Source organism: Haemaphysalis longicornis, unplaced genomic scaffold (genome assembly GCF_048455015.1).
Source record: "Haemaphysalis longicornis isolate Haplotype H1 unplaced genomic scaffold, Haemaphysalis longicornis Haplotype H1 scaffold_1, whole genome shotgun sequence".
Taxonomy (NCBI): Eukaryota; Metazoa; Arthropoda; class Arachnida; order Ixodida; family Ixodidae; genus Haemaphysalis; species Haemaphysalis longicornis.
Window position 1 is genome coordinate 476,131,000 of NW_027526203.1, and position 27,669 is coordinate 476,158,668.

The 27,669-nt window shown below is 47.0% G+C and overlaps 1 protein-coding gene across 1 annotated transcript in view; it reads right to left on the reverse strand.

Annotated features, from left to right (window-relative positions):
* Nucleotides 1-1,997: 1,997 nt before the first annotated feature.
* Nucleotides 1,998-27,669, reverse strand: part of Pi4kiialpha (phosphatidylinositol 4-kinase II alpha) — a 31,938-nt gene continuing 6,266 nt past the window's right edge. Inside the window, exons 5-9 of the mRNA XM_077688241.1 lie at nucleotides 19,638-19,693; nucleotides 19,381-19,471; nucleotides 16,730-16,863; nucleotides 16,021-16,080; nucleotides 1,998-3,179 (exon numbers count right to left, since the gene is read on the reverse strand). Of these exons, the coding sequence (XP_077544367.1) occupies nucleotides 3,000-3,179; nucleotides 16,021-16,080; nucleotides 16,730-16,863; nucleotides 19,381-19,471; nucleotides 19,638-19,693 (521 nt within the window). The 3' untranslated portion in view covers nucleotides 1,998-2,999. The remainder of the gene's footprint in view (nucleotides 3,180-16,020; nucleotides 16,081-16,729; nucleotides 16,864-19,380; nucleotides 19,472-19,637; nucleotides 19,694-27,669) is intronic.

The following is a 27,669-nucleotide window of genomic DNA, read 5'->3' on the forward strand; positions in this document are numbered from 1 at the left end:
GCTAAAAATCGACTATGGTCGTTTTTTATATCGGTTTTCAAATTTTAGCAAAATGCACGACTGACCCGCAATGCAGTACATTTTTAATATTGAATGATTTTCTCTACACAAAACCAAAATTGGCACAAAGGATGATAATATCGAGGAACATTATTAAAATAATTGAACACCTTATCCAGACGCAGAAAATAGGGCCCCTACATTTTGGCAATGTTTGGAAACGAGTCCATATCAAAACCAAAAATGAGTTCGTCAGCGCATTGTCTCTAGAGAAAAAAAATATGCAGAAATAGCTGCAATATTTTACCAAAACAACAGTTCAATATACCTGCGATCCGAGCCGGCTTTGGGATTTTTGACAGGTTTTTTTTTTTTTTTTGCAAGCTTTGGATGTGTTGTCCCATGTGCACAAGGGGCTATATATATAATTTTTGGCAAAAATGAAGATGTCGAAGAAACACGCCTGTCCCATCTCGCAAAAACACCCAGGAAGCTATTTGAAATTTAACTTTGTCTTCATTTTTTTTTTGGTCCCCTGCTCTGGGTTTTTAAGGCGCATATTCATGAATTGTTCAGTCCCGTGATGTTCCAATTACCATGTGCTTCCGCAATGACCACATTTCCAGGGTCGCCATGTTGTCATTTTCTGAACCACAATCTTTCTTGTGCAATGGTCCACAACTGATTATGGTGCTGTTTCAACGCTGCTTCCGCATTGCTTCATCACACCCTTGTGCCTTTCAGGAAGCAAGTGTCAAGGAAACCATATTGGTATGCTGCAATGCCCACTAGATTGGTCATCACAATTTTAGATGCGACTGCATCTCATTCACTCGCCTTGTCCCTCCATACGGCGTTGTCCGTCCACACCCCTCCCCCTACACTATAAAAAAAAAAAAAAAGTTAGCGGCGCCCGGTTTCGATCCCACGACCCTGTGGGCAGAACGCCAGGTACATGGTGCTCTTCCCACTGCGCCACAAAACCGAGACAGAATCAAATGCTACGAATGCGCCTTATATCCTTGACTCATTCAAACTACGTCAAGATGCTACTGATACAACGCATGATGGGGCAATAATTAACACTTGCAATAAAAGAAAAGAAGCTCCCACTTACAGCAACAATGATGGAGTAAAGGTCGTTGCGACAGCGAAGCCCCAAGCGTACCACTTAGAGAGATTGACCAAGATTGGCCAATAAAACATAATAATCATACCCGTTCCCGACACGTTTCACGCGATTTCAGAATCAATCCAACGGAAACACCAAGTGAACCCCACGATGCGTCGCATCTACACAGGGTTCCTCTCGCGGGGAGGTGGGCGCAATTTTGGTCCAACTTCATTCCTTATTTCAGAGCAAACTCCAGTTTGGTGGGGCCACTTTCAGTTTGGCTGCTCCTATTTCATAACCTTCAAAGCATAAACGAGCACAGACTCACAAGTGTTTGCTTTGTTTTTCCACAACGAATGCAGTTGCATCCTAAGGTTCGTACAGCAAAACAGGCCCTATTTATAGCAGCCAATAACAGCTTCTCCCCCCCATTCCATCAGAACTTCCGTGAATACTTTTCTAGACTGTCCGGAAACAGTTTGGTCTGTAGAAATATGATGAACAGTTACGTAGGCAAAATGCAAACTACGCACCAACAGTAATCACCTTCACAGCATCGAGCAAGAATTCAAGAGAAACTTGCAGTTGGGGGAACATTGAATGCATGCCCTTTGTGAACATTTCTCGCGTCACATCAAATGGCAAGGTCAACGCAAAGCCTCCTGTGCAACACATTATTGCTCTTGCTGGAGTTAGTTGCTTAGCTTGTGCCCTGCACATACCAGTCAGCAATTTTTACCTGGACCAAGCAATCGACCAGATTGCAAGTGAGCAAACCTGCTGCAACGTGTCCCTGTTGAATCTTGCCGTCTCTTGAGTACAAACAAAAAGGTGCCATTGCTTTTGCACCAAACACTACTGCTGTGACATAAAGAGAATGATCTCAGAAGTGTTGCACATTTTATTGAATAACAACAAACTTCATATTCATTTAGCAAAATAAAAACTTCATTTTTAAACATGCACACTGGTGTATAACCCGCCAGCTACAAATCATTTGCAGTGAATAGTCACCAAACACTCATTTCCCACAACAAACCAAACTGGGCAATACAATGGCTACGGGGTGTTACACAGGAATAGGCTATGCTGTGCTCAAGAACAGAAAGAAAACTTGAGGGCCAGCCACGGGTGAAGCATCCGCCCAACAACTGCGATCGTATTCCTGAGAGCTACATTTAGAGACCATTTTTACGTTCTACTACCTTCTTGAACATACTACAGTTGCAATGTTTGGCATTTTTTTTTACTCCTCGCAAGACAAAGGCATCGAGGCAGTCTTCCGATCTGCTATCACATTTGTAAGAAAAACGCATGCACCCAGTAGGGCAAGCAAACACGGCTGGCCACCTCAACGTGCATGCAGGCAGAGTTGGCTCGCGCCACCACGAACCTCGTGCACCACAAAAGCCACGTCCAAACTCTACGTTACTACAGCGTTCCCTCGCAGCAGTGCTTGTAGAAAAATGTCCTGGCTTCCGGACAAAGCTACGCCTCACACAGGCAACTGCTCACCAATGAAAGAAAACGGCATGCACAGAGTTCAGGATCTCAGCAGATCCGAACCGAGGCGTTTTAGTCATTCTGCAGAGCTGATGAGAAACCTCGCGAAAATTATGGCATAAACTTCTTTGAGGGCCCTTTGGTTACCAAGGAGCACAATTTGCGCAGAAACTGCATTCCACACTGACTGTGCAACGAACATTAGTGTGAGTAAAATAGCCCTGTTTCGGTGGCGCTTGCTGCCCGACATTTGCAAATGACTAGCAGTCCAACCAGAAGATGTGCAGGAGAGATTGCACATTCCTCAACGACCCCAACACTGGCTTTATTGAATGTTAAAACTGAAACAAGGGCAGGAGGAGGAGGAGGCGAGCTCGGTGTGTCAGCACCAGGAGAAGAAGGGGGCCTTGTTTTGGAAGCTCTGAATGAAGTTGTCGTTGAGGGACTTGATGCGTCCGCGGGCGCCCGGTCGACGGCTGCTGCGTTCCATGATCACTGCGGGCATCTGCACCAGCTGCACCGGCGACTTGCCATCCTTCAGGGCCTGGTTCAGGTTCAGGATCTGCGCAGTGGAGGAGAGGGACGGGGCACCGAAGCCTGAACGACTTGGTTTGCACTCACGAACTTTGCAAAGCTCTTCCGGCGTTTGTTTGATGGCAAACAATCCTTTCTTTGTTTAGAAATAAATACCTTGCAAGCAAATAAGATAACATTTTCCTTATATTTTTCCATGACATCGTGAAGATGGCCCACCAACAAAACCATTAGAGTCCCTTTGAGTTTGCATTAGTGTCACAATTAACGTTAATGCAAACTCATTAACGTTAATGTTACACAGGCAGTAGTGCCTGTTTTCATGCCCTTGGCATTTTCTGCTTTAGTAAGCATCTGCTGCTTTTGCAGATAATAATGCAATAAATAATGCAATAAATAGATAATAATGCAGATAATAATGCAATAAAAAAAATAATGCCATATTTAGAATCAGTGGAGGAAAAGCAGCAAGTCTGACAAGTTTCACGGAGTTTACTCCAAAATTAGAAGAAATAGTTTTAAGAGGGGTGTCCCCCCTTAAAGGAGCCATGAAGAGAAAATACAACTTCGTTTAATTTGAAAAAACTAGGATTCAGTATCTCACTCAGCTCCATTACAGCCACAAACGATGTTTTTTTAACGAAAAAAAAAGCAAGAAGTATTTATTAAGAACTTTCAAATTTTGCGCCACAGTGACGTGTTATGAGCAAGAATGACGTCATACGGGCCAACAATAAAACATAATTTTCAGTGCGTCAACTGCACGTTAGCATTCAAGTGATGCGCTCAAATAGAACTAGAGGCCCCGTTACAGACGTCCAGTCATGTGTTGTCGCGACAGGTCAGTTAGGCAGCCGCCAATCGCACAAACAAGGTTCTGTGATGTCACTAGAAAAGTTGCGGGAAATTGGCTAGGGGGTCGCGACTGCTTCACACGTTTTCTTTAATATCTCCGTTATTTGTTCGAAGATTGCGATGATATTGGTATCATTGTTATCGGGACTAAGCAGTCTTTCTAATAAACCCAACTTGTATTTTGTCTTCATGGCTCCTTTAAAAGAGACACTCAAGTGAATTTGTTAAGCTCCTATTTTTGCTTGCACTGCGTATACTGCTCAAATAAACACTTTTCATCGTTTATCCGGGCAATAAGGCGGTATTTATTTTATAAACCCTGAAAGAAGAAAATACCATGCGCGGTTTGCAACGGCCCCACCAACTAACAACAGTGACATCAATACAAGGTGCTACAAGATTGGACGATGTCCAAGATTAAAATTCAAACCAGTTTCGGTTTCGGTTCTGTGAAACAACATGCTTGGCAACCCATGTTATATCGTTGGATGGGCATTCTCAATACCTCACTAATCGGCATACCGCGCTCCTGCTATGTTGTCGGCTGTAAAATGCATCAAATAAGACCGCCAGCATGGCTTGGTATCGTAATGAGCACTAGCCAAGGTGTACACAGTTGATGAACGCCCTCTGCGTCATCGAGATGCTCAAATGCAATGTGCTCCCCGCACCCCCTTTGGAGTTTGCCTGGCTCACGCCTGTATCGTAAGTTCGCACCAGGCCAAGCGTCGGCCCATTCAGGACTGTGCCTGCAAACAGTCAGTGTTTATGGCCACACCACGCCAACGAGAACTCGCCAGCGCATCAGTGTCAGTCTGCACGCGTTCTGCGAACTCGCTCGTGGAGCAATGAATGTTGCAGCTCAAAAATGGTGAATTCGGAATAAAAACCATCGCTCAAAAACAAACAAATCAACTCAAAAAATAAAAAAAGATAACATGCACTACTGAGGATTTGAACTTGCAACTTGCACAACAATACGCCTAGTGCTCCAGGCCACTTGGCCATAAGCCAGCAATGCCAGGGGCGGAAATGTAAAGTATATAATGTATAGCCAGTTTAGATTTTTTACTTACTTTTAGCATTTCAAGAAGCTCAGATGACTATTTCTTGTATAGCGCTCGTGCAGTAAGCATCCCCCAAATTTCCACAACATCTCACGTCTAGCAATTGCATTTCTTAGACGGAAAAGCATTCACAGATGTGTGGTCGTGCTGCTGACCGCTGTGCCGGTTCACCCAGCACAAAAAGTGCTTCCCGCACCCTGGTTTTATGCTGTACGGTAAAAGTTTCAGTTGATTTTAATTCCTTAGTACCTATATTAACTTTACTGACTCTTCTCCCGCCTTCAATTGGCCTTAATTTTTCTACTAGCATACCAGTCAGCGAAGCATCGCATGTGCGCCTGTGAGAAGCAACTTGGACTTGGAGCTTGATACAGCGTACAAACTAACAAAGAAAGTAAAGGCACATTCTCCCTGGCACAAATGTGCCCTGGCTTAGTTTCAACTGAGCGAACGAAATGCGACGACCCGCAGGCCGCCGGCCGACTAAACGCTGGGCCGACTGATTCTGTCAGAGGGCCGGTGATCCGTGCAGTAGCGCAGTCAAACAAAGCCATCTCGTTTTGACGTCATACAACGATTGATTGATTATGGGGTTTAACGCGCCGACGCAACGCAGGTGATGAGGCGCGCCGTAGTGGAGGGCTCCGGATTAATTTTGACCACCTGGGGATCTTTAACGTACGCCGAAATCTCGTACACACGGGCGTTTTTGCTTTTCGCCTCCATCAGAAAAGCGGCCGCCGCGGCCGGGAATCGAACCTGCGACCTCGTGCTCAGCAGCGCAACGCCTTAGCCACTGAGCCACCGCGGCGGGTTGACGTCATACAACACTTTATAGGAAATTGGCAGTGAGGATGCAGATAAGAGGACACATTTTCTAATGATTTTTCTACTGAATAAAGTCACGTAAATGCAGCGAGAGTGGTCGAAACATGGCGTAGAGACTCCCGACTACAATTTGCGCTAGTAATCCCACAATGTTTACAAATCACTTCAGTGTCCCTTTAAAGGGACACTAAAGGCTGAATGAAATTTTGTTTTAACTGAAAGATCATACGTTTCATTTCGCTCTCAGCTTTTGTTCTACGAGCAACGATTGGTTATTTCCTGAGAAATCCGCAAAGAGAGCCGTCATTTCTCTCCCCCGCTTCCCTTTCATTTTTTCGTGACGTAGACACCAGAGTTACTGGATATATACCAGTTGCGAAACTCCCCATAGCCCTTTACGGCCCAGCCCACACAAACGTGTGGGTCAACAAATTCGTTTACTCAGTGGCGCCTGTTTCGGTTTCGGTTTCACAGCCCTGGGTAGCCGCTGCGAACGCTTCCGAGACTTCATTGGTTTCGGTAGTTCACTCATTTTGCCACCAGGGGGCGAGAAATCGCACATTGAAAACAGCGCCCCAGCAGGCGCGATCACGATAGCCGCCTTCAAGATTAAAACTGATATTTCTTCTTGCTATTCTCGTATTTTCTGAATAACAAGCTTAAGACACGACTTGCAGGACTTGGAAAAACACGATCGGGTAAAAAATACACCCGTTCCCTTCGTGTGCGTTCCGTCATTACGCTTGAAAAATGCACCCACACATGTGTGTGGGCTGGGCTTTTGTCGTTACAAAAATTTTGCTGGGCGGTATAGGCTGGCGGGCTCGTGCACTGCAGCGCTAGAGATAAATAATTTTTTCTTGCTTTCTTGGTGCCTCATTTATTCGCGGTTTTGTGCTGGCTCATTGGTAATCTTTTCTTGCACCTTAACCTTGAACTAGTTCAGTAATTACTTGTGATAATAATATTATTTATAATTATTAATTATATTAATTAAAACTTCATTGTTATTTATTTTCACAAAATCCTATTTATAATATAGGTACTCCTGAAACAATATAAAACTTTGAAGTAATACATAAAAATGGAGTTTTTCTGCGCCTGATGCCGTTTTTAAGGTATTCTTACTATGCGCAGATCATACGAATAGAAGCCCAGCCCACACATATGTGTGGGTTTGTTTTCTGTGTGAAATACTCTGAGCTTTCCATTTTCACTTGTCGAAGCATCATTAGGAAGGGGTAAATGCACAAAACTTAATTACTTGTTGCCATTTTTTCTAAAAAAATATCGTTGGGCTGGAAAGGGATAGGCCCCATGTATTGAAAGCCGGTCTTCGGGTGCCCCCCTGCGCCGGGGCAAGCACGGGGCAAGTTGACTAGCCTGTCGTCTGTTGGCAGAAAGGTGAAGTATAGTACTCAAGCGCTTGCGGCTGCTGCCGTAAGTTATAAAAAGAAAAGCCGCAAAAGCACAAGTAAATTTCACCTAATTAATGAGTTCTAATTAAAAACCAATCTTTATTTTACAAAAAATTTTGAATAATAATTGTTCTGCGAAGTTAACGTTTTGTATCCTAGGTGCCGCGCGCGTCGACTTGCCCCTTTAGCTTCCACGGAGCAGGGGGGCTAGCGCCGCCCGGATTCTGAAGTGGAGTTTCGCAACTGTATATATTGAGTAACTCTGGTAGACACTGCGTCATAAATTTGAGCGAGACACCGGTAAGGTTTAGAGCGTAAACGGTTGGCGCTGGGTGCTCTCAGGCTGGCAACGGTAGCTTTTACATCACCACCGAGAACATTTCTTTGGCTGGGGAGGCTGGCCTTCGTTTTTATTACTAGCCAACGACCGAACGAGAAATGATTTTCACCGCTCCAGGAGCTGCTGTGCCCACCCACACCGGCCACCCAGACTTCATCACCCCGGCCGCGAACGCAGCAGTGAGAAGGGCAGTTTCGAATATCGTGCAAGAGCAGCTGCCCGGCAAGGCGTCACTCAAGCAGGAGCCTTCGTGTCAATTCGTCTGGTGATGACGTCTACCTCATGTTCTCTTCCTTCCTGCATCACACCAACCAGGTGTGAAATACCTCCCTGCCATGTATAGCACTTGAGATCGTGTATGATGGTCTTGAGTAGCCCTCGCGAGGCTGAAGCTCTGCCCGGCCCAAACACCACAAGGGTAGGGCTATGCGCGCACGATTTACAGATTACTTATCAACAGCAGCTCGCAGCGAACAGAAGAGCACAAGTTCAGATCGGTCGGATAACCCTCAGCAGTAAGTATGCTAACCTTCCCAGGGCGATAAGAACAAGGCACAGGCACGCCTTACCGATCGCTTACACACCTGCACTGCATTTGGTTCCTTCTGCTGCCTCCGGCCAGAGATACTGCTTGCAGAAGCTGGGCGTTCACCATGGTAGGCTATTGATTTCGTTAATTGCGCACCAATGCTTTTCCAAAACGAAACGGAAAGCATGATGGCTGACAAGTGTGAGGGAAGCAGCCTGTCTCGCAGTGCATAAAATCTGTTGTCTGCGTTCTTTTCAAATTAAGTCAGCTCACGGAAAGCTTTGATTTACATTTATTTCACACGTTAAACCACTTCGGAACTATTTGTTTTAGGAAAAACATTTCTAGGTGCTTCTCCAATGAGCTCTCGCCGTGCACAAATATTGTGATATCACAAACTGTAGTACCCGAAAGCGTCTGCACCTGTTTTCACATTTCTGACATTTCCTGCCTTGTTAAACAATGGTGAATTTGGACTCCGAGTACCTTAATCTATCGATACAGGCCAACTTGTTTCCACCTTTTAGCGTCCCTTAACTTTACAACCCCTGTGTTTTGTAAAAAGAGAGAGAGATAAAACTGGCTCCATTCAAAACAAAAACACTTGTTTACCATATTTCTTATATGTTAAAAAATATTGAAAAATTTACCTTTCACAGTAGACGACATCAACAGTGACACAATAGGGGGCACACTAAGACTAGGGATGTGAGTGGTTGAAAAAAAATCACACACTTTAGAAGAAAAAAAAAAACTTTTCCTGTGTTTTTTTTCTAACCGGGATAACATTAAAAAAAAAATACAGAGCTTCTCTGGGGAAATTTGTTGTGATGCGACCAATCTGCAGTGAGGGAAACGCCTTCTGAAATCAATGCCTTGATGTGAAATTGTGCGCAGATTTTGAGCGCGAAAGCTGTTACGACATTTGTGATGCAGTATGTAACAATTATACTGTTTTCAGTGCTACCAGAAAAATTCATCAGGCACGTGAGTCCTCTTAAGTGATTCAAAGGCGACAGCCAGCGATTATCCAAGATTTCTTCACTGCTGCATTCTGTTTGCAGTGAGCCATGTTCACCTGTCATGCGGCACGCATCTGGACACTTCTTGCTCCATCCTGGCACGGTACCGAGTCAGCGCTGTGGTTGCCACACTTGGCTGCAGCTCTGGCAACCCAGGTTCAAATATGCACAGAAACTCATTTGCGTTCAAGTCCAATTTGAACCCAAATGAGTGTGTATATTTTGTTTACTTGTTTTCTTTTTACAGCGGCCATAATTTCGTTTCATCGGTGACTTTTCCTGTTTGATAAGACATCTAAGTATTTCGAGTTTTTTACAGATCTGTACAGAACCACTATTTTCCAAGTGTTAATATTTTTCTGGAGAAAAAAAAAATATGAAAATGCCCTTTTTTCACGCCCCTCAAAATTTCATGAAAACTGACATCTCTACTAAAGGTTACCAGTGTGTCACTCACTGCGTGCTAGCATTCAAGCGGCACGATCAAACAGAACTCGAGGTGCCACTGCAATGGCACACTCTGGGCCAACCACACGAGCCCGCGATGGCATGAGCACCCTCAGGCGAGAAAGTGGCTTCCGCATAGCTGTTGGGGCATCACTGGCATCACTTACGGGGTCTAAGCAGTCTTTGGAATGCACCACACTTGTATCCCCCTCAGCAGCTGCGAAGCAGCTTTTGGCCGACAGTTGTTTGCATGCTCAAGCTCGTTTAATCCGGTTTCATGGTGAAGCTGGCTGCAACCCACTGCGAAGGATCTTGCCTCCACTTGCACATCCCGCAGTTCTTCTGGCCATCATCTTTAACGGCAGGGTCTTCACTCCCCGCAAGGCACACCCGGGGCATGCAAAAAGCTTTTCCCCCCCTGTTTGTGCTCCGCTTCTGATGCGCTCATCTGACACCACAGGTTGTTAGACCCTTCTGCAAATAAGCTACTGTCACCCACACACTGCCACACTGCAGCTGCGTCAAGCCATGGCAGCATTTCAATTATGTTATTATGTACAAAAAAGCACCAAGACGTGCATAACAGACAAGTGAACCATCCTGCCATAACGAGCCAAAGTTTTGCAAACCTCCAGCTGAACATATTATTGTTCAGATATGTTCAAATAAACCCAAAAGCATCGACCAAAGGGAATGGGGGGGGTTGAAAACAAAAGACCTTTCAGCTACCGTGCAGAAGCGATGAAGCTCGCACGCCTGTTGCTCAAAAGCCACCAATGATGTTTTTTTCCCCCAATGACAAACTTGTGACTAAAATCACCGACCACTGGCGACTGATTCACTTGGGTCTAAGCCGTGCCACCGGAGAGTGTGGCCACTCTTCAAAGCATGCAGTGCCTCCCCCTGCAGGCCAGTGTTCGCTCCCTCCCGCACTCCCAATGCCTGCCCTCCCTGTGCAACCCAGCCGAACAGGGAGCAGAACTGTGCGGGCGCGCCCAGGGAGCCAGTTCCAAGTCGAGTGTGGCCGCTGCATTCACCGGCAGCCGTGCTGACAAACGCCCCACGCTCACAAATAAGGACAAAAACAATGTTCTGCACAGCCCTGAACAACGGTGGGCCTCCTTGACTATCAACTCGGCCCTCCATTTTCCCATGTATTCAGTTCTGAAGACAGTCCTCACTTTGCCCGTGGACTATCCAGGAATGGTAAACCGAGGAAACCCCGTGCAGTTGATACCACATACAACAATGAAATAGACTTCATATTATGCGATAACCCTGGCGTCGTGCAGGATGTGGAAGTGCTCGGAAGGGTAAGGTGTAGTGACCACCGTATGGTAAGATCTCGAGTTAGGCTAGATTTGAGGGACCGCAACAAGCTAGTACGAAAGAAGCCGATAAACGAACTAACAGTAAGACGTAAAGTAGAATTCAGGATCGCGCTGCAGAACCGATATTCCGCCCTTAACGAGGAAGCCAAGCTTACGACACAGGAAGCCAGCGACAACCTTACACGCATCATCACGGAGTGTGCAATAGAAGTCGGGGGCACTATGGCTAGACAGGATACTGGTAAACTTTCACAGGAGACGAAAGATCTAATCAGGAAACGGCAAACCATGAGAATCTCTACCGCAGCTGACAAAATAGAACTAGCCGAGCTCTCGAAGGTAATCAATAAGCGTAAGACAGCTGACATACGGAAGTATAATATGGAGAGGATCGAATACGCTGTAAAGAACGGAGGTAGCCTGAAAGCAGTGAAGAGACGTCTTGGCGTTGGGAAAAATCAGATGTATGCACTTAAGGATAAGCTAGGCAATGTCATCACAAATAGGGATAAAATAGTCACAGTGGCCGAGGTGTTCTATAGGGATCTGTACAGTAGCCGGGACATACAGGATAATGCCGAACGAGACAGTAGTTCAGAGGAGATAGACATCCCACCAGTAACGACCGAAGAAGTAAGGAAGGCCTTGAAAGAAATGAAAGGGGGCAAAGCACCTGGTGAGGATCAGATAACAGCAGACCTCTTGAAGGATGGCAGAGAAATTGTACATGAAAAACTGGCAAACCTGTATACGCAATGCCTAATGACCGCAATGGTACCGGAATCTTGGAAGAACGCGAACATCATCCTAATCCATAAGAAAGGCGACATGAAGGACTTGAAAAATTAGAGGCCGATCAGCTTACTGTCAGCCGTCTATAAGGTATTTACCAAGGTAATCGCTAACCGAATCTCTGCAACCTTAGATTTCAGTCAACCTAAGGAACAAGCAGGGTTCCGTAAAGGTTATTCAACAATGGACCATATTCACACGATCAATCAAGTGATAGAGAAGTGCGCTGAGTATACTGAACCCCTATATATAGCCTTCATAGATTATGAGAAAGCATTTGACTCGGTCGAAACCCTAGCAGTCATTCAGGCATTACGGAACCAGGGGGTAGATGAGCATTATGTAAGAATACTAGAGGATATCTACAGTGGGTCTACAGCGACCATCATCCTCCATAGGGAGAGCAGTAAAATACCTATAAGGAAGGGTGTCAGACAAGGAGACACAATCTCTCCAATGTTATTCACAGCATGCTTACAAGAAGTATTCAGAACGTTGGATTGGGAACAGGTGGGAGTAAGGGTTAATGGAGGATACCTCAGTAACCTCAGATTTGCTGATGACGTTGCCTTGCTAAGTAACTCGGGGGACGAATTGCAAAGCATGCTTTCCGCACTGGGCGAACAGAGTAGAACCGTGGGCCTCAAAATTAATATGCAGAAAACTAAAGTAATGATCAATAACCTCGGGACAGCACAGCAGTTTGAGATAGGAGGCGAGGCAGTGGAAGTGGTAAGCGAATATATCTACTTAGGCCAAGTTGTGACCCCAGATCCCAACCATGAAACAGAGATAATTAGAAGGATCAGAATGGGGTGGGGTGCATATGGCAGACATTCTCAGATAATGAATAGCAGCCTACCATTGTCGCTGAAGAAGAAAGTGTATGACAGCTGCATCTTACCGGTACTCACCTACGGGGCAGAAACTTGGAGGCTCACTAAGAGGGTTCAACTTAAATTGAGAACGACTCAGCGTGCAATGGAGCGGAAAATGATAGGTGTAACATTAAGGGACAAGAAGAGAGCGGAGTGGGTCAGAGAGCAAACTGGTGTTAAAGACATATTAGCAGAAATTAAGAAGAAGAAATGGACGTAGGCAGGGCATGTAATGCGAAGGCAAGATAACCGCTGGTCATTAAGGGTAACAGATTGGATCCCTAGAGAAGGCAAGCGTTGCAGGGGGCGGCAGAAAGTTAGATGGGCAGATGAGATCAAGAAGTTTGCGGGGATAAATTGGTCACAGTTGGCACAGGACCGAGGTAATTGGAGAATAATGGGATAGGCCTTTGCCCTGCAGTGGGCGTAGATAGGCTGGTGGTGATGATGATGATGACAACAATATGCCTGTCATAATGAGGAATTCATCTAAAACCAGCAATTCATGCATCGGTGCTATGAAAAAACCACGCATAGCAGTGGAATAAGGCTCACACAGCAGATTACATCTTTGCTTCTTGGCCTTGTAAGTGAACTGGGCATGAATAAGTGTGCCCATATGTTCCCAGTGTCCCACATGTATGACGCTTTTTTAATGGGCTCTAACGCCGCTATTTTTCTAAATAACCACTAGCGCCACCCTACAGTGAATCAAACAGGCCTCTGCCTTGATGTGTGCAAGCCTACACAGTGCTTGCCCTTCTTACTGACACTTGCAGGACTGCACCCTCCAGGCGAACGCACACTCTGTACGAATAGGGTTGCCGCCTTTCCCCAAAGCAAAAACAGGCAATTCAGATTAGGGGTTTAAGGAAGGGGGGGGGGGGGGTAGAAGGTTGAATTTAGGGTGAAAAAAGATGCCACACCTCCAAGAACTGGTCACCAGTCGTGCCCTCAACCCACCGCCACTCCCCCACCCTAAAACCAGAGTTCCAATAAAGTGGTCTCTCTCTCCCTCTCCCTCTCTCTCTCTCTCTCTCTCTCTCTCTCTCTCTCTCTCGTATTGACATGCAATGCCATTTCTTGTAGCAGAAAGCAACATAACATTTGCACTGAAGGCAATTGAGGTTTTGGCTATTGCTCTGAATGTGCTGCACTGATGAGTAACCGCACATTGCTGATCGCGCTGGCGGCATTTCGTTGTGCTGTTCCTCCCTTTGGTCCCCTTCCATCTCGTGAATCATGCTCGGCTACACATTTCCTCTGCTCGCATTTCTTTGCACAACTTGTCGACACATATTAGTTGTTGCATATGTATTTGCGCTTTCAAAAGGTCAAAAATAAATAACCGCGGCACGATAGCCAAAAAACCGGCCAATGCCGGCTGGTTTTAGGTACAAACCGGTAACCGGCCCGCTGTCTAAAAAACCGGTCGGGCCGGTCCAAAACTGGTCAGGTGGCAACCCTATGTACGAAAGATGCCATGCAGCCGAAAAAAAAAAAAAAAAAAAAAAGTAAGTTATGGCAATTTATTTACTGTCGAATAATTTCAATAATGTTTCGACCGCCTATGCATAAGAGTTGGGAAATTAACAAGACAGTTGTGTTGTTCGATTTCAGGTGGTCATAAGTTACGATGCACTAAACCAAGCCGCACTATATTTAGGACACTGGGCAAATTAAGCGTCATGGGGCGATGTGATTGACCAGAAGCAACCACCACGCAACTTTACCATGTGCATAAGCACGATACTGCTTTTTTTACGTGCTGCTTGTGGACACGGCATGCCATCTGGCGGAGATAATAGATGCATTGTACAGTTTGGGTCGTTTTTTCGGCGTGTATTTTGAAAAGGCTTTGATAACACACGTGCGTTGGGTCGCAGTTTTTTTTTTCTCGCCCCACTGCATGCTTGCATCTCTATCTCTACACTAATAACAAAAAACATGCACTGGCGAACATTTACGCTAAGTAGATAATATGAATACGAGCTGATCCCGTTTTATGCTTTTCTTTTTTCAGGGAGGGAATACCATGTCCGGTGTTTTATGTGTAAACACCACCACCGAGAATTTTGAACGATGTTTCAGACCTTGTTGATGCTGATTGATTGATTGTGGGGTTTAACGCGCCGACACAACACAGGCGATGAGGCGCGCAGTAGTGGAGGGCTCCGGATTAATTTTGATTGCCTGGGGATCTTTAACGTGCGTCAAAATCTCGTACACACGGGCGGTTTTGCTTCTCACCTCCATCAGAAAAGTGGCCGCCGCGGCCGGACCTTGTTGATGCTGGTGGCAGTGGGCCCTCCAAACTGGCAATACTGCCACCTGACAATTTTGCAGCCAAGTGGCTGACGAAGAAAGCGGAGATGAAAATGACACTGACATGGCTCGTTTGCTTGAACGCTTCCTTCGAGCGGAAATTGTTGGCCTGGACCGAGTGAAGACGACGACGAGGGTGAGCCATCCAATAAGGTCACACAATCCAGCGCAAAATAGAAAAAGAGGGACTTGAAGACAAAACTACCTCCAAGCGAGTGGTTGGCTGACGAACAGGATGAGTTTCCTCACTCTGGCAGTAGCATTCGAGAAATTCTTTGACGACGACGTCCATAGGCGTGCGCAGGGTTCTCGATTAGGGCTCTCCGCCGCTCACCCCCTCTCCTTTCCGATAGCGAACACTCTCTCGCAAGGGGCATTGGATTGGATTCGATTGGATTGGCTTGGCTTGGATTGGATTAAAGTGGATTGTGTTGGACTGTGTTGCATCATAGCCGTGCCACGTTGCGTCATAGCCGCGGCAGACACGCTGGGGCCGGCGCATGTGCAGTACTCTCTCTTCCGCGGTTTCCCCTCCTTCGGGCGCGCTGCGCATATAACCGGTGTGCCGTTCTCCGGCGAAGCAACATCCACGCTTGGCTCAAACACCTAGAGTCCATGCCGCTTTACAAGTACGCCAACGTCGTCATCGACTGGGACCGGCTTACGCAGTCCCCTCAACGTTATGCGCGCTATAAAACGCGGTCCCTTCGCCGCTCCGCCTATGCGTCGCATCTACACAGGGGTTCCCGCGAGGGGAGGTGGGAGTTTTTCTTTTTGTCCTCCTCCTCCATGCCTGTACAGCTTGTGGTGCCAGCATATGTCTCAAAAATTGATCAAACAAACGCGTAGGTAAAAATAAAAATAATTCTAAGACAAGCCTTTTCTTTTGGCAGTCCAGGTATGATGATAATTGGTCACATCAATGGCATATTCTGGCTCTGTCCACTAGTGGACTGCACTGTACCTTGAACTGGTTCAGGAGGTGCAGGCTGAATCGCATGGGCTTCATAACCAATGCATGCAGAAAATGTACTCACCTGACCTCGCATGACCGACATTTGCTTCTCAAAAAGGTTCTTGTCGAAACCTGGGTCCTTCTGCAAGCACAGAAACAGAGGGAACAAATGTTCCATCACACAGGTCCCATCGTAGGCGAGGCCCGGGTAAATCTGGCGATCTTTTTTTATTCGCAATAAACATTGGTGCAGGTCAAACGCAAGAAAGACATCGTGCACGCTCGGCTCTCTGCATACATTCCAAGACATGGCTCCGAAATAAAATCAGTTGAAGTTGTGCCAGTCCCAATGGTCCCCCTTGTGCTGTCTGTCCTGCCCTACCTTTTACAGCGAATACTAAGTACCGAACAGCCCAGCAGCAAGTCTTATTAAAGCTGCGTTTTTGTTCACTGCTTGTGCGACTGTGATGAAGAGGGCGCAATTAGGCAACTGCACGCAAGCTTGCACCCCACTGCCAGCCCCCAGGGAAAAAGAGGGCGACACCAAGCTGCTCTAAGCATGCTTCCAGGTGCAGCATAGCACCCCCTGTAAGGCTACACAATTCATGCTCACACAGCCTGCCATTCAGCGCGGCTGCAGCTCACTGTTTCATCATGAGCGAGGGCCAAGGAAGCGGTGCACGTTGGCGAGAACACCACATGCTCTGTGGCAAGGCCCACTCTTGGTATAGTGCCGCCTTTTGGGGCTGAGGAAGTAGTGCGGGAAAAGGCTGGAAGACAAAAAGGCTTACCGCGAACAGGGCATGAAGTTCATCACACATCTCCTGCACAAAGTTCATGTCCGACAGCTGTGGCAGAACTAGGTCCCGTGTCTCCGCAGAGAAAGGCACCTTGGCCATGGGCAGCCATGCCCAGTGGTAAGGGTCTGTGCAAAACAACAGGGGTTCACACTTTTCAGGCACATCCCACAAGCTCTACACCTGGCAGGGCATAGCTCCACCTGGACCAACCATCCAGCAAGCCCCAAACATAACAGCACCGCCCATGTCAAATGGACAAGGGAGTTGCGAAACCAAAGGTTGCGGAAGCTCCACACAAAAGGCAAGCCAATTTTAGCTGTTTCTCTGGCATGACATTTCCACCGCATTTCAAAGCGATTCCTTTGCATAACGTTTTCATACAACCGTGCCCTCTTTAGGTAGAACATTCAGCTAAGAGGAAATGACTCATGTATCCACCACAAGATGCTGCTGCAAACCAGTGTAGGCACTGAAACATACCAAATATACACCAAACACCCAGTGCTACTTAGACTTGACGGCTCCCCTCTCTACTTCGTTCACCAAAACTCTGCTTTCTTGTGCCTATGTTTAAGTTGCAGCTACCACATCACTCAATCCAATTAGTTGCCCCGCTGGATTTCATCAGTGGGACTCAGTGAGGGAAAAAGACCATGTCGGTGGCCATATATGGCACAGCCGAGGCACACTAACAATGACCGTAAAGGCTGCTTGGCTTCTTCGCACATGCACCTGTTGATATGATGGGCCAGTATTCTGCAGAATTACAATTTAGTTTTGTATAATCTACACACGGGCATGTGAGCATGACAACTACGATGCAAGCCCTTATCCGACCAGATTATTCCGATTAAAATGCCAGGGTGCTGGAGCACGCACTAAAAATGCAAATGCCCTTGGTCGACAGAGCGAGCGATGGCCGATGGCGCAGAGAAAATAAAAGTAGAGAAACCTACCAGCCAACGATCATGGCCTTTGACATAGGAACGTGTGTAAGAGCACCGAGTGCACTGAGCCTTGCCATGCTGATTGCAGGGGCAGCAAAACACGTTTACACTAACGGCGTATCTGTAGCAGCCCGTGTGCACCGACAGTGATGGCGCACCTTCGGGGCTCGCAAGGGTGAAGAATAAAACGAGTGGAGGCCTCCAGGAGTAAGTGATGTAAGCATGCTCATTACGACAAAGCCCACGGTTTACGTACACTATGTGGCCCTAACACGCGCGATTGGCCAAGTGCAGAACGGGGCAGTAGTAATGAGGCGACACAAGTGCGACAGTACTGCAAAGGGCCTGTTCTAGCCCAACAGCAGCTCTAAAACGTGCTCACGCACAGAGCAAATACCGCCTGTGACAACACATCACTCACTGCCAGGGGCGTCAAAGCTAGTGGATCCTGAAGAAGCAGAGAACACTGCATTATAGGGCCACATCACCAGCTTTGGGGTTCACCCATGCTTTACCTAGTGAGAATGTCTCAAATTTTTAAGGTATGCATGCAGTAGTAGACTGGCGTTAACACAAACTTGGTTATGACAAATTTTAAAGTTAAGCAGAACAATACTTATGCTCCTTTGGGTCACACACAATGCAAAAATTAAGCTGAATTTTTGATAACACCAACAAATTTTTGAGTTGGCATTAACAGGAGTTTACTGAATAAGGTATAATATTTGGACATTTTGGACCTGTACACTGTCCTAAGCCCAGCACACCAGAAGGACCTGTTGCTTGCACCAGCAGTTATCGTGCCTCAAATGCCACTGCCAACATGCAATTATTCTTCCACATCAATTTAGTTTAACTTTGCAGCCACAAGCATCGTTAGCCGAAATCCCAGAAAGATGCCCTTCATTCTATTGGGGCTAAATTTGCACAAGGCTCAGTGGCCATAAAGATTACGGATGTCATCGCACTAAAGGTCAATATAGGCAGCACACTACCTACTACACAACAATTTCAACTGCATCTGGTTTTCAGGTTGGAAGCCATCATAAAGAGCAATAACATCATCACTAACGACCGTATCCAGGAGCTCTGGAGAAAAGCAGCTTGAGAGGGCAGGTGGTGCGTTTAGCACTGCTGTCACGTGGAAGCATAGAAGCCAAAATTTTCCATCCGCAAACCATAGTGGCATCAAAAAGACAGCAGTGGTGTGGTTTGCCGCAAACACCACAAACATTAAGAATTGACTTACTGCAACGTCTTCTTTCGCAAGTGAACGTTTCGATGAATGATAGACGGGCATTGTGACTGTGATTAGCAGGAGAAAAACATTCACGAAAAGTACACTTCAAAGCACGACAAGCTCACAGACCAATAAAACTGAGTCACCACTGTTCCGCTGCATCATAGTAGTATTCTTGTCTACTATACAGTGCAGTTCCAACCCCCTCATGCAACATCAAATGTTCAGTCTTTTCAGTCTTCCATCGATCCTTGCAATATTCATTGTTTTTAGATTTTAGGTTCAAGTCCAAGCTTACCTCCCGGTCACTAGCAGTGAGCTGAACATTTTTTCCACTACCCACTTAATCCCATCTTTAGCCCTGCTGTTACTCTGCTTTGACTGATACATTTTATTCACTGGTGGAATAAGTTGTAGCGGGTCTTTTTCGCAACTCCTTTCCCCGGGGCCCTTACATGCTCTCCACGAATCTGGATGCTTGAACGGAAAGGCCAGCCCGTTGTCGATGGCAGCAATGCGCACTTCCGGGGACCGGGGGCTCCAGCTCTGCGAGAAAGGGCATTGAGAAGGCACTAGGCGATGCAGCCCAACAGCCAGCGGTGCATACCTCAGCTCCTTCAGCCCCGCCTGCTTCCTGGATCCGCAAGCAGCACAAATATTCGCGACTTTCGCTCTCTTAGAACGCTGGCACTGTGCCCAGCCACCCACTCACCTGGGGCTCCTTGTCGGGCCGGGTGCACTTGATGAGCCAGTTGTCGTTGCCCCGATCTGCACAGGCAAGAGTGCGACCGGTCACACGCTTCACGGGGGCTGAAGTGAAGGAGCAGCCCTGGCTGAGCCCTGACCCTCCAGGGGCCACAGCAGTGGGCTTCCCTGCAGCCCCCACACCCTTGCAAGCACTGGAGCCAGCTACGGACGCTGTTGGCTGTCACATGGCACATTTACGCGCACTTCTCGGGAAGTCGCATTTAGAGCCACCTTTTTTTTTTTCGTTTTTATTGTTTATTGTTCAAATGCAAACGCATACAGGAGGAGGTCCCGAAGTTCTAAAGAACTGTCCGGGGGACCTCCCATGAAAAGATATCAAACATTGCTACATTTGAAAGCAGCGACAATTATACATTGCTGACTAAAGTAACCTGACTAGTACGAAAACACTTCATAGACAAATTAGTTATACATTGCTGACTAAAGTAACCTGACTAGTACGAAAAAACACTTCATAGACAAATTAGTTTGGACATTGTACAAGAATAATATATGTCATGAAGTTTTGAACAATACAGTCATCAGCATACAGTCATCAGCATAATTGAAAAGTTAACTGGCAACTCAAAGCTGAGGCAAAAAACTGCGTACAAACAAGCATAAGGAAGCAATGATGAATCACTCAGAAACTTAGAAAACATGATATTCGCGGAATCCTATGAAGTTATCCATCCGTTTGTAATAACAGTGTAACGAAATATTGCTTCACCCTTCTACTAAACTGTGTTGACGTGCGAGAGGATTTTATATGGTTAGGGAGGCGGTTCCATATTGAAATGCCCATGAAGTAAGCCGTAAATTGACAATAGTTTGTTTTGGCTTTGGGTAGTAAAACATTGTTATTTTCGGAAAACCGCGTGTTATTGTAATTAAGCAGAGCAGTGGCTGTTAGGCTGTCAATAAATATTTCCTGGGCACGAGCACGGTAAATCACTGTGGTTACCTTTTGCTGGAAAATATTTATCACAGGCAAAATATTTAAGCTGTGAAATATCGGTTTCGCGTGAGCCATGAAAGAACTAAACGCAATGAGCCACAACGCTTGGGTTTGTAAATGCTGCACATGCACAAGATGAGTGGCGTATGTGTTACCCCATGTAGACACGCAGTATTGCAAATGGCTATGAATGAAAGCGTGATAAAGAGAGATCATAATGTAACGCGGAAAATAGTGACGTGATTTGATAAGTACCCTCAGCCCGAATCCGATTTTTTTAGATAGCAGTTTAGTGTGCAGATTGAATTTTAGGTGTTGGTCCAGCAGCAAGCCTAGGAACATCACATCTGATGAGGGATGAATGACATGGTTTTGTAACCGTAACGGCGATGTTAGATGTTTGCCCTGGCGATGTTTGCCCTGGCGTAACGGCGATGTTTGCCCTGACAATGCTTTTTTTTTTGCCTGCAAATTTTTCACACAAACATGAGTAGGTGGGACTGGGTCCTTGGCAGCTGCCCAAGTAAATTCTGGGGTTGTGGCCTCCTTATTCTGCATATTTTTTTACCATGACACCAAAAAAACTGTTAGAGCAATGCTCATAGCCTCGACAATGGGTTCTGGCTGTGAGGCAAGATGTATCCAGGCGACATTTTGCAGAGTGTACCAGTAATTTGCTTCAGACGAAGGTCAACGTTACATGTTTCATCCAGAGTATTTTACCCCGGCTAATTGTGATGCATTTGACTGCTATCCCACCTTGACTGCATACACCTTCAAGGAGACCTGCACCAGTTTCATTTAGAAAGGAAGTGCCCTTTCCACTTTGGACATTCACTAATAGATCATTTTCCCTAGGAAGCGAGACAACCGGAGCGAGAGAATGGCATTTGGGCCACTGGCCCTGACTGGGGACAGACCTCCCGAACCAGCTGACCTTCCTGCTCTGCTGTTTGAACGCTCCTTGGGGCCTGATCATATTGAAGGGGGGACTGGAAATTTCATACAGCATTGCAAAAAACATTCAACACGGTCCCAGCGCTCCCTGCCCACTGTGCAGCCAGGGAGCCTGCCAGATGGCACTTGACCAAGACCATTTTCTCCCTTCACCTTTCAACTCCCCATTCCAATTCGGAAAAAACAAGCACAGGGGCTCAGGGTCCCGGGTGTCACCATGATTACTCACGGCACCCGTGCAGGGGCAAAGAAACTGAGCATTACGCGAGCCGAGCTGTACAGTGCCACCACGAAAGAAAAATTCACTACACGTCCCGTGATGCCACCTCCATAGCCCTCAGAACAAATAATGCTCACGTGGACCGAGTCCTTACTGGACACTTGTGGCACCAGTCACAGTCACATTAACAAACCAGTGTTCATGCTGCTCTTTTTTCAAGTGTTTAAGGACTTTCAGGGCTCTGTGTGCAGATTGGCACAGTTAAAGGGGGACTCTGGTATTAAAACGACTTCTTTGAATTTTCACGTAAACTTTGTGAAACTTGCTAGCCTTGCTGCTCTTTAGATGCGACGCATCTCTTTAACTCGCCTTGTCCCGCGTCGTCGTCGCGGTGCAGTCCGCATCCTCGGCGCAGCAGCTGTGCACTCCGCCGCTCTCACCGCAGCGCCATCTGTGCGTCAGCGGGGTCAGCTCGCTCCCGTCGCTGTGCCAGCTGTGCGTTAGCGCGCAGCTTACGCTCGCGCTTGCGCTCGGTTAACACATGCGCATGCGCTGCTCTCTCTCATTCCGCTGCATATAAACGCAGTAAGTGCGCCGCTCCGCTCAGTCGTTCCGCCGCCGGCACTCCGATGACATCGTCCGATGATTTGAATAATGCAACGGCAACCCCCGATGCGTCGGCATCTACCCCATGGTTCCCCTCGCGGGAAGATGGTGTAAATTTTTTCCCACCGATTTCAAATATGCCACTGTTTTTCAGTTCATTACAGTTCATGTCAAAAACAGAAGCTTATTAAACTACGGTGTTTGAAATGGGCACTCAAAATGGTTCCTTGCCACTGGTGCTGCCGAAGTTTAATGAGCAGTAAAATTAGTTCCAAGCCATGCATCAAAAAACTGCTTCGATTATTGCATTCACCAGGGTTTATAGCATGGGAAAATAAAAATTTTAGTTTTATTACCAACACTGTTTTGTTTATTGTTTGACCAAAAATGGCTAATTAATCTAATTATCTTGGGAAGTAATTGACCAACTGAAAAAATAATGGCATATTTGAAATCAGTGGGACAAAAGCAGCAAGACTGACAAGTTTCACAAAGTTTACTTGAAAATTAACTCTTTCGGCCCTGGTGTCGTCAATTGACGCCATCACATTGTAGTCATCTACCGCATAGAGAACGAAACCAAAACAGCTAGTTTTTTGCGGAATTGCCCTTCAATGATGCCTATTGCGATAGATATCACTGTTGTATCATTTTAGTGGAGCTACTAGCTACAAAAAATAAAAAGATCCAGTGAAGTAAAAAAAATGGCGGACTCAGTTTTATTCCAAAACTTGTACATCTATAAATATGTGCACTACACGGCTGAATTTTTGTTTGTAGGTTGGTGTAGGTTTCCATTACGTTTAGGAAAATGTGCAAAAGTTATGTCATTGTTCTACACAAAATTTTTAATGGCCAGATGTCTGAAATAATTCTCTCATTATTAAATCGGTTATTACTTTTACTTCCAGGTGTATTTTCCGTTTCTGGGCTTATGGGACCCTAAAATTTAGGAAAACACAAAAAAAACACTGTTTTGCTTGAAATAAAAAAATCAGGGCCGAAAGGGTTAAAAGAAGTTGTTTTAAGACCACTGCCCCCCCCCCTTAAGTGTGCGTGTGGGCAGGGGGGGAGAGGCTTGAAATGAGCAATCCCTGGAAATGGGAATGCTGCTGGAGTCAATGGTAAAAAGGAACTTGCAAAAAGTCCCTGTTAAATTGATGCATATTTCTTCAATTTCTCATCATTGTCAGTTACATGCATAAGCACATTTCGTGAGCTACACAATGCAATATTTTATTCACTAAAGATTATCAACCTTATGTTGCTTTCATGTTTATAAAAAGGAAAAAAATTTGAGGAATTGAAGCATTTTAAGGGTCTCTAAAACCTTGGGGGACTTTCAAGGTATTGAAAACAAGCTTTTCATATTGATGGGTTTTAAGGACCTACATGAATGCTGACAAATGGAAAATAATGCTCAGGCAATAATGGTCAAATTCTGCTTGCAGAATAGCACACGAAAGCAGAATTAATCGCCCCAATACGTCTATTACTATGCCACATTGATTGATTGATTGGATTGTGGGGTTCAACGTGCTGACGCAACGCAGGCGATGAAGCACACCATAGTGGAGGGCTCCGGATTAATTTTGACCACCTGGGGATCTTTAACGTGTGCCAAAACCTCGTACACACAGGTGTTTTTGCTTTTCACCTCCATCAGAAAAGCGGCCGCCGCAGCCTGGAATCGAGCCCACGTCCTCGTGCTCAGCAGCACAATGCCTTAGCCACCGAGCCCCTACGGCGGGTTGCAATGCCACATAAATAGTAGAACTTTGTCAGTACAACACTAGGGCACCTAATCTGCAGGACGCATGATGAAAGTGTCAAGCAAGCGTGCACTATTCATGTGCCCCACTTGAGAGTGAACTGCAGCAGCATAACGCACACCCCAGCTGGGACTGCCCCCACCACTCGGGTTAGGGCCACTACAGTAAAATATGACGACAAACGTCACCAGTGCAGAGTGGAGGCATGCAACTTTCCAAGCTCGTCAACATTCAGTGCAAATGTGCGCTCAGTGCAAACGGGACACGACGAGGGCCACTTTGTCTCTCGTCACTGTCACGCACAGCCGCACAAGGAATGCGATGTGGGTGAAGACTACAGAAACAGAAATGAACAAGCGCTGCACTAGTGCCACACATATACTCAAAACCAGGAAAAATGCCCAACTCCAGGTCACCTACATAAGCCCCGGCAAGCGCACACACACTGACAACGTTCAAAGGCCAGATGCAAGACACGCGTTGCACGGGCCGAAACTGTGAGCGGGGGGCCCTTTTACAGACTTTGTTAGGGCACCGCCACAGCAGCATGAAACCAGAGAGACCCTTTCTGACGGTGTAATAGAACCGCCAATCCCCGAAGGGGTATGCCTCGCAATTGAAGAACAATCGTGTCCCAGTGCGCAAGCGCGTGGGAGGATGGAACGCGACGGGGACCACCATCGGTCAGCGCAAGCTCAGTGTGCGCTTGGACAGCACCAACATGATCTACACCCACTGACAGCGCTCGTGCTACCACACCAGGACGTCACCAGTGACCGCCGGATAACGGGGGCCGTACCGTAGCGTCGGTCTCTCGTACCCGCCACCACACCGAGCACCCGCGCCTTGCGCCGGGTGTCCGGTCATCAGCCCTCAGGCCTGCCTCTACTGGGCCTCCGGGCGAGGGGTCCGTGCTACCGCGCCGGGCCGCCTCGTGCTCCTGCTGAGCTGCGCCACCGGGTCGGGCCACGTGTGGTTCAAGTGACGCGGGGCCAGCCAAACGGGACCAGCACGTCTGCGACCCCCAGCTACTGTGACTGCGACGACCCATGTGAGCCCAGTCCAGATTACACGCGCATGTAGTGCGTTCGCTACCCTCACTGAACTGGGACTTGCGTGGGACTGTTAGAAGGTGCAGGACTAAATCCTGCTTCTTGTTTTTTCTCCTTTTTCATTCGTGCTTGCTGTGTGTGTCAACGTTTCGGTTTCTTCCCTTTTTGACCCATTTGACCCGTGTTCGCAGCATAATACAATGCTCCTACATTTCCCCTTCGTGTTGTGGCCTCTGTCATCATTGACCTCGTGTGCACGTCTCGTGGTTCACACCACCGAACCCCGAGATCATCACAGACGGACTTCCCACCTTCACAACAAAGCCAAACACAGCAGGCCTTCAAGGTCCTCACAAAGGTTAGACCAGAGCCCTTCAATGCCTTTCTGGTCATGAAACTTCGCCGTCACGCTATGGGAGAGCTTCGTACGCTGCCGCGCTGCGGCGCTGGTGTTGATCGGAGGGCAGCCGGGGGCGTGGTCAGAGCGCGTTTGGCAGGGAACGGACCACGGAGTAAGATAAAACAGACACTCGCCGCCTTATCAGCAGTGCGCTTTCGCTTTACGTGTCGTGGGCCGCTCAAATGGATTTATCATATCGTGAGTGGCGAAAAAATTTGGTGCGAACAGGCATGCTGCTACGGCGTTCCTGCCTGCCGGTCTGGCTACAGGCCACCCGATGCCCTCCGATATGCGGTGGCGCCCCTCGCGGTAGCCTCTGTCCCCGCACGAAACTTGGCCGGGAGTTTCATGACCAGAGAAGCATTGAAGGACTCTGGTAAGACGAATAAGGCCCCAGCTTTACACATGGCACTTGGCTCAAGTGACCAGACGTCCCAACTTAGGCAGGGCATGTCCCGGTTTTGCGGCTGTAGTCTGTTGGTCCTGCTGTCCCGGCAGCCTGCTTCAAGGACAATTTTTGTCCCACCTCGGGCTGAAAGTACGGAAGCGCAACAAGCCATAGCTAGCCGGCTGGCAGTCGTGGGCAAGCTTTGCCGCAAGCCGCGACTCGTGTCTTTTTCATTAAAAATATGGGACTGGGACAAATGTGACTGTGGTGTGCTGTTCTTTACTATAACTGTTCTAATATCACGATTTATACGGAGGACACTTTCCCTTCGTGCCTTTTCACAATAAGGCCAGACCTAGCTATAGAAACATTTGCCCATCGGCTGGCTCCTGTTGTCTGGCACGCATGCTTCCCACACGACATGCTGACACTGCTTTTGCTGGTTCACGCCAATCCACGCAGGTTGTCCCCGACACCCACCCCGAGAAGCACAGGCGAAGTGCGTCACCTGCTGCCTCCTCCAGGGCACTACCGAACTTTTCTAGGCAAGACCATGCTGGTGACATTGATCTAAAGCTCGCAGCTTCCAACGACGTGTTTGCATTTCACACTGTCACCCACAACCAATGCTTCCAGTAAATGCACTGCACCTCAAAAACTTGTGCAGAAGCTTTTCGACGACAAGTTTTCCTGTGTCCACACTAAGGCCAAAGCAATAGGTTTGAACGCGCTTGCTCCGTCTGGAGCAGAATAGCTGAAGCCTGACCTGCAGCAGGGGGCGAAATTTATCTGGGTCTTTTGTAGTGCATCAAAGCACAAGCACTTGAAGGTGCTTCCAACAATGACCCGCTACTTCAGCTCTGCCGCAGGAGTGCAAGCGAAGCTGCTGGATGTCAACAGCTTGCCAGGTAAGACTCCAGTCATGGTGAGCCAGTACATTATAAACACACTGTAAACCAACAACGTTGCATCCAAGCTGGTTGTCATTAGTGCTGACAATGCGGAACGGCAAGAACAATGTCTTCTCAAGAATGCAAGATGCTTTGCCTCACAAAATCATGGGGGTTGGCTGCGCGCAGCACACATGCTCCACAACATCATCCAGACTGACGACGACTGCTTGTCACGCGACATCAAAGCCGTAAATGTTATGATATACTCCCACTTTTACATATACAGGGGTGAGACAGCTAAATCAGATTTGGGAGCAGTTTTTGGAGCAGCAAAATCACGATTTGGGAGCAGAACCTTGATTTGGAGCAGAAGAGCGACATTTATTGTCACCTTAGGAGCCTAAGAAATCACATTTTTGGCAACTGGGGGGGGGGGGGGGGAAGTGCACTTTTTTATCAGTTTTGAACGTACATAACCCTGAAGCAGCCTTTCAATAAAGTTTTTTTCTACCAGAGTATCGCAAGGTACAAACTGCACTACCTGTTTACAAATTTCTTAGGCTCTATGAATAGATAGCGTGGAGTTTCGTTGAGAATATCGAATTGAAAAACTAAGCAATCGTAAGGCATTTTTATTATCATGTGACTGCCGCAATTATTATTTTTGTAATCCCAGACTAGGCTTTACACACAAGTGTAGAGCCACGGCAAAAGTTGCGCAAAGCGAGGTGACAGTCGTCGCATCCCACCA